Source organism: Montipora capricornis, chromosome 3 (genome assembly GCF_036669925.1).
Source record: "Montipora capricornis isolate CH-2021 chromosome 3, ASM3666992v2, whole genome shotgun sequence".
NCBI classification, from domain to species: domain Eukaryota; kingdom Metazoa; phylum Cnidaria; class Anthozoa; order Scleractinia; family Acroporidae; genus Montipora; species Montipora capricornis.
Genome location: NC_090885.1, coordinates 60,137,480 through 60,144,979, shown reverse-complemented (window position 1 = coordinate 60,144,979; position 7,500 = coordinate 60,137,480). Strand labels below are relative to the sequence as shown.

Below are 7,500 nucleotides of genomic sequence, written 5' to 3'. Positions count from 1 at the left end.
CAGTCTCTTACTTATTTGTCAATTATTGTGGCGTGACATGCAACCGGAAGCTCAAAAGAAAGTGGGCAGCTACCGAGAAAAGGCTGGTTTTCGGGCAGGCGGTTTTCTCTCCGCTCTTCCCACCCCCCACCCCGTCGTTTTGTCACGGGGCCCAGACCTATCCCACGCTCTTCCAATATGGCGTCTGATAGTGTTTCGTGGCGACACAACAACTACCGCCTGCAAGCAGGCTACCTTGTCATCTGCAAGAAAAGTTTCAATTTTTTTAACTTCTTTGCTTGAAACATTTGCCTTGAATTACAGATAAAATTACACTACTAACATTAGCTCAGGACGGAATATTGAGCATATATATTTCACTGCCTGCAATTCTTGAGCAACTTATTTATTTTATGTCCTATTTCCCAAGAACACTATCTTAAAGCACACAGTTACTACATATATGAATAATCAACATAATCAAGGTAAGTTTCTCATTATTTGATTCCTCTTATCTTCACCATTTGCACATGGTGGAGCATCATCGTCGTCATCGTCATCGTCATCATCATCATCATCATCATCATCATTGTTACCGTCTATAAAGTCTTCAATGTCATCTTCATCGTCCATCAGGCAAACGTTGTGCAACACACAGGCAGCCACAATTATGACAGGAGCATCCTCAATCTTATCAACCTCCATTTGTGTTTTCAGTTTCCTAAATCTACCCTTTAAAAGGCCAAGGGATCTTTCCACTACCATTCGGGTAGAGCTATGAACAAAGTTATATCTCTTCTGTCTAGTAAGACGACCATTGTCACGAAATGGGGTAAGCACCCACCTCTTCAAAGGGTAAGCCGAGTCGCCAAGCAGATGGGTATTTCTTGGAAACAAGTTGTCTGGATTTGCTTCAGCATCTTGGAAAAAGGGTGAATTTCTAAACACCCTCGCATCATGGACAGACCTAGGATAACCACAAAACACATCAGTGAATTGCATGTCCATATCGCAGATTACTTGTAACTGCAGCGAGTGAAACCCTTTACGATTAATGTACTGATTGATTAGCTGGCCGGAGAGATTGTTGGCAATCGCTTCACAGATTCTACGATAAACACAAAATGCACTCGATTTTGTGACGTTAAATCGATCGGCCACTGATCGCAGACACTCAGGGTTACCAAGTATCCACATCGTAATCAATACCTGCTTCTCTAAGTCGATGACAGGTCTTCCTCCATTCCTTTGTTCATGGGGCAGATCTGGGCAAGCAGCTAAAAGGCGTTCCAAACAGCTGACTGTAGTTCTTGACATCCGAAAATGACTTCGAAAATCTGAAACACTGTAGAGTGGTATAATGCGTTCGAAGTAATTATCATTACGGACAAGGCTTTTTCTTTCCTTACTGTCTATCAACAGGAAAAATAGAAATTCATCATCTTCACAACTGCTCGCTTCTTCTAGCACTGAATTATCAGCAAGTAGTTCCTCTAACAATGAGACAACAGCTGCACCACACGCAGCGGCCATGTTGTTTTTATTTTCAAATTTAGTGCTTTTGCGCGCTTTTGCAGTCCGCTGACACGCGCTCGGCAATTTCGCGCCTATTGTCATGGTAACGGATCCTACGAACCAAAGTTTCGTTCCTTTGGTACGCCATGATCCGAGCGATCTTGGATCATAAATCCTGATCCGGATCTTCCCAAAGGAACGCAGCCTAAGAGGATTTCTGAAAGGAATGACAAAAATTATGTTGTACTGAATTCTGACTTCCAGCAGCGGAATTTCTATGCTCATAAAGGTTCTTTTGATTCAAACGCTTAACCAAAACTTCAAAATGAACCATGTAAATGTTTATTATTGTTAAAATGAAAAGTGACCAAACAAGTTATGTAGTTGAAATTAGTATTACTAAGAAATAGATAGGCCTTGTAGTCCAAGAATTTGGTTTTATCAACGGAGTTGATAATGTAAATTGGCCGCCTTGTAGTCCAAGGGCCAAGAAAGGAAACGTTATGTCAGTTTTTACAGCTTTACGTTTCCCTGCAGCTGGTAATCACTGTAAGTTTGGTAGTATTGTTGTGTTATAACCTTCAGTTGCATAATAAAATCATTTGACAAGTCTGATGATTTGTATTAAGGTGATTATTTTTCTCAGATGCAATATCAGGGAAAAAAAACTCTCATATATGTTTTTATTCATAAAAGAGAGTCTCCTAAACTAACAGGAACCACACAAAACTACAGAAATTTAAACTTTCTACCGAGGCTAGTGCCTTGGTTCATGACCCTGATTACAAATTCTCTTTGTCCACTTTTAAAAGTGAGAAAGTAAAAGTGAAGGTTGTGATACAGGAGGGGTTATCAAGAACTATTTCTTACAGCCAATTGTTTAGACAGCTAGGAGTGAAATTTCATTGCCACCCAGTTGCATCCATATCATTTCACATGATAACAAGTCTTCCTACCTATCAAAATTAATAGCTTACATATAATGAAACAAATTTTCTGAAAATCCTTGTGCCTCATCTTACATCCTCTGTGATTCCTACATGTCATAACTCAACACACTTCTTTCATGAAGTGTAATCACTGTTATCGGTACATCTACTTTGGTAGAATTACTGTATGATAGATGAATAAACTTAAAACCCAGTTTAGGTCTGCTGACTTGATGATACCAGTTTCTTTCTCTCACCAAAATGTCTCAGCAAGAGCATCTCGAACAAATAAACCTTGATAGCAAGTGTCTTTGATCTTCTCACATTCCCTCATTTGAAGCAGTTCCCTTACCTTCGCCCTACTGCGTCTCTGATTGGTAACCGGGTCAATTGTCAAGTCCAATTTTCTTAGCAATGTTTTTTGTGTTTAAGGCGAGTGGCTGGCCCCCCGGTAGGGTGAGTGCAATGGCCGCCAGACATAACGACGAATCCGTCAAACACAACGGTTCATCTCAAACGGGGGTGCACCAACACGCCAACTTCGCCGGGGAATCGAACCCTGCCCCTACCAACAATTAACAAAAGACAAACAGACAAATCGAAGAATTGCATCTAGGAGATGCCTCGCCTGACTTACACTCCTAAATGACAATTCGACAAAACGAGAAAAAAGACTCAAAAACAACTAGACAAACCAAAACGAGCACGACCCAGCACAAGGGTGAAAAGTGACCAATAAAAGGCCACCCGTCAACAGACTCACCCAACGCCAAGACGTTGGTTCACCCCAGAAAAACGGCCAGGGCACGCAAACACAGCCCAAAACCAGAACTTAAATATGAACAACCAGAGCATCATTTTGAAACGAAGCCACCACACCACGAGCACCCCACTGACGGACAAAATAACGACGACTGCGGTCAGCCCGGAAACGACGGAAAAACAAAGGGAGATTAAACCGAACCCGAGACTTCACACGCTCCATAACATCAACAGCCGAGGGACGAACACCCCTAAAACGAAAATCATTCCGAGCCCCCCAAATACAAAACTAGCAGACATTCAACATTCAAAAACCCGAGGAACCACAGACAACTCATCAGCCGAGAAACCAAAAAGCGCATGACGAACCAAGATAGAAGGACAAAGAGGAGAAGCCAAGAACATAAGTGATTGAAGCCACGACAGAACACTGACAGCCAGAGGACAGTGAAAGAACAAATGACAAAGAGACTCGACAGGAGCAGAACAAAAAGAAGCAGTAGAAAGAGCATAACCAAAACCAGCAAGCCTCTCGGCCGTGTAAAGGACCTCATGTGAGACTTTCCAACATAAATCAATAACAGGACGATCCAAATCAAAAAAGAAAAGCTGACGACAAGTAGAAGACCAATAAAGAGAACCAAACAAAGTAAAGAACTTCTCCTCACAATGAGGAGAGACAGCATTCTCGGACAAAAGAAACAAATAAGCAGACTTCGTAGACATAGTAGAAACAGGACAAAAATCAATACCCGAACCAATATCCAAAGAAGACGCCGTAAGGGATCCTTTACACGCCCGCCAAGCAGTCAACAGAGAACGATAAAACGGAGGAAGAGAATCCGGAGAAAAACAAAGCGGAGCAGAAAAAACAAGATGCGCAGGAGCGGCAAGCCGGGAAGAATACCAAAAAACCATGAAAGAGACCCAAGAAGACGGAGAAGAAACAAAACGACGAACCCACTGAACATGAAGAGCCATAACCTTACACCGAAAATCCACGACAGAAAACCCACCCAAACAAGAAGGCTGAACCACAACACGACGAGCGACCAAATCCCGCTTACCGCTTCAGAAACATTTAAAAATTAACGTATTTAATTCAACACTGACCCACCGGGGAACATGGATAAGAGAGGCCACGTACCACACACGGGAAAGGGCCAAGGCATTGATAACAAGTGCCTTGCCCTAATAAGATAACGATCGCTGAAGCCAAGAGTTCAAAGCATTTTCCACCGCGGTGATACGCGGCCTCCAATTGTCCTCCTCCAGATTGCCCGGACCCAGAACAACCCCCAACACCTTCACCGACGACCAAGTAATGTTAACCGGTGAGTCAGTGCGCCCACTCCAACCACCCAACCACAAACCTTCGCATTTACCATAATTTAATTTAGCCCCAGACTCCTTCTCGTACAAAGAATAAACATCAAAGACAGCCAAAATACCAGGAACAGAAGAAACAACCAGCGTAGTGTCATCAGCATAGGCAGAAACAACAGGCAAAGAAGACGATGAACCAGGAAGAGACAAACCAGAAATTAAACCACTGGAACGAATATTACAAGCAAGTACCTCGGCAACTAAAACATAAAGGAGGGGGGACAGGGGACATCCCTGCCTCACCCCACGAGATAACTTAAAAGAATTTGAAATATAACCATTAACATTAACACAACTACTCACATTATTGTAAAATAAATTAACCCACCCAACAAACGACTGCCCAAAACCCATAGCCTATAAGGTAGAACGAAGGAACGTCCAATCAACCCTGTCGAATGCCTTTTCTTGATCAAGAGAAAGAAGAGCAGCAGGAGCACCAGAAGAAGAGCAAAAATCAACAACATCACGAAGAAAAGCAACATTTTCACCAATAAAACGGTCAGGAACACCACAAGACTGATCTTTATCAACAACCAAATGAATAACCTTAAGAAGACGAGCAGCAATAGAACGAGAAGCAATTTTGTAATCGACATTCAACAGGGAGATTGGACGCCAGTTTTTGGGATCAAGACGATCCCCTTTCTTAAATGATAAAGTAATGATACCCCGGCGCTGAGAGCGAGACAACGAACCCAACCCAAACGCAGAATTCAAAACACAAACTAAATCAAAACTTAAAACATGCCAAAATTTTAAATAGAATTCCATGGGAAGGCCATCACAACCAGGAGCTTTACCACGGGCCATGCCCTGAAGAGCCGCAAAACACTCCTCCTGGCTGAGAAGACCTTCGCACACCTCACTATCATCAAAAGGAAGAACCCGGCGAAGAAATGTTAGAAAAAAGCTCAGCACGAGCATTGGAGTCACAAAGAGCAGCAGAGAAAAGATCCGAATAGAAAGAACGAAAAACATCACACAACCCATCCTTATCCGTAACCAAAGTACCATCACTAGCTCTCAGCGCCGAGATATTACGGCCAGTGCCGTTTTTCTTTTCGAGCCGGAAGAAGTAAGCAGAGGAGGACTCACCCTCCTCCACCCACCTCGCCCGGGCACGAACTTGAGCACCACGAGCAACCTCAACATCCATAGCACGAAGACGAGACAGAGTAGAAAGGTATACAGGAAGGAAAGAAAGACGACCAGAATCAATATGACTTTTAAGATGAGCAGCAAGACTAGACAAAATATTACGTTCAACTACTTTACATTTACCACGATCTTTACAATAATTAATACTTATAAGCTTAATATGGGATTTGCCGCTGTCCCACCACCTAGTAAGGGAAGGAAAAGAAGACTGACGAGACTGCCAATAAGACCAAAAAGTTGAGATGAGGTCGATATACTCGGCCTCATCCAGAACAGAAAGATTGAGCCTCCACAACCCCGGATCCGGAGGAACGGAGCTGGGGAGAGCCCATGAGAAAGAAATAGCACAATGATCAGAAAAAGGACATGGTAGAATGTCTACAGAAGACACATAAGGCACCCAAGCATACGGACAACCGATAAGGTCAATGCGCGATGCAAGGGCCCCTTCGGGCCGGAACCAGGTAAAAGCAGAATCATTTGGGTGCCTTTCACGCCAAATATTCACCACACAACAATCCGAAAACAACGCTGACAACAAAGCAGAACTTTCACGAGAGACATTAAAAGGACAAGACCCACGGCGATCCCGAACACGGTCCAGGACCGTGTTGAAATCACCGCACAAAAGAGTAGGAACAGCAGGATCGATAGAGTCAACACAACGAACCAAAAAAGCGTCACGATCAGGATTACGGTTAGGAGCATAAATAGAAGCAACCCGAAAAACAGAACCACGAAGAGAAAACTCAACCAAAACAAAACGACCATCAAACTCGCAAACAACAGACTTACACTCCACGAGAATGATTTGTACCAAAAGAACCAGCACAGAAATAACCAAAACGAGAAAACCAAGAAAGAAGATCATCATTAGAGACTGCGTGGGTCTCCTGTAGACAAACTACCGAAGGAGAGAGATGGGACAACCACTGGAGAAATCCAAGACGCTTGTCACCATCCCTCAACCCATTAACGTTAACAGAAATTACAGTGAGATCCATAATATAACAAAAAAGTAGTGACAAACCCATGACAAAAAACTAAAAGGTGGCGAGACAACGCTAAAATTAACGGCGCCTAGCAGGGCTAGGCGAAAAAGCACGACGACGAGACCTATGAGGATCCGGGCTTAGAGGAGGCCTCTCGTCCCCGGAACGGGACCGAGAACGAGAGGACGGACGGAGAGCCATCCCCGAGCCAGAACTACGAGAACTGACCCGGGGAGGAAGAGGAACGGCAAACGGAGGCGAGGGCTGCGCAGAGTCCCCAACCCGCCTTGAAACAACAAGATCATCCGTGGATGACGGAAGAGTTGCCTTTAGCTTCTGAACCAAACTCGCCGTCTCTTCCCTTGACACAAGAGAGGAATGCAACCCCCCCGAACCATTACGCCCAACTTTGACCGGAATTTTGGACCTAACAGGTCTAGAGTCCACCAAAGAGGCCGGAGCATCATCACCCGAGTCCACCCCATCTCCTGAAACACCCGATGATGATTCAACGGATAATACAGACCCCGAAAGGGGAGAAAAAGAGGGGGAGGAATCCAACACCTCCTCCTGAGGCACACCCACCTGACCGGTGGAGGCCCCCAAAACACTGACAGAACCCGGGCTAGGAGAGGGATCCAGAACCCTCTCCTCAGCCCCCCCGACCCACTGCCCAGCAACGGCTGGCTCACCATCTCATCTAGCTCTGTCTCTATCGTCCACACACATGGACTCAGAGCCCAACACAGAACCAGAACACTGCGAAAAAGACGCAG

General features: G+C 44.4%; 1 protein-coding gene and 1 pseudogene across 1 annotated transcript; both read right to left on the bottom strand.

Moving 5' to 3' along the window:
- Positions 1 to 459: 459 nt before the first annotated feature.
- LOC138041529 (putative nuclease HARBI1) lies at positions 460 to 1,296 on the bottom strand. The gene has a single exon (XM_068887270.1). The coding sequence runs from the start codon at positions 1,294 to 1,296 to the stop codon at positions 460 to 462; it is 837 nt and encodes a 278-aa protein (XP_068743371.1).
- Positions 1,297 to 2,589: 1,293 nt separating this feature from the next.
- The window catches only part of LOC138042630 (uncharacterized), a 12,295-nt pseudogene continuing 7,384 nt past the window's right edge, over positions 2,590 to 7,500 (bottom strand).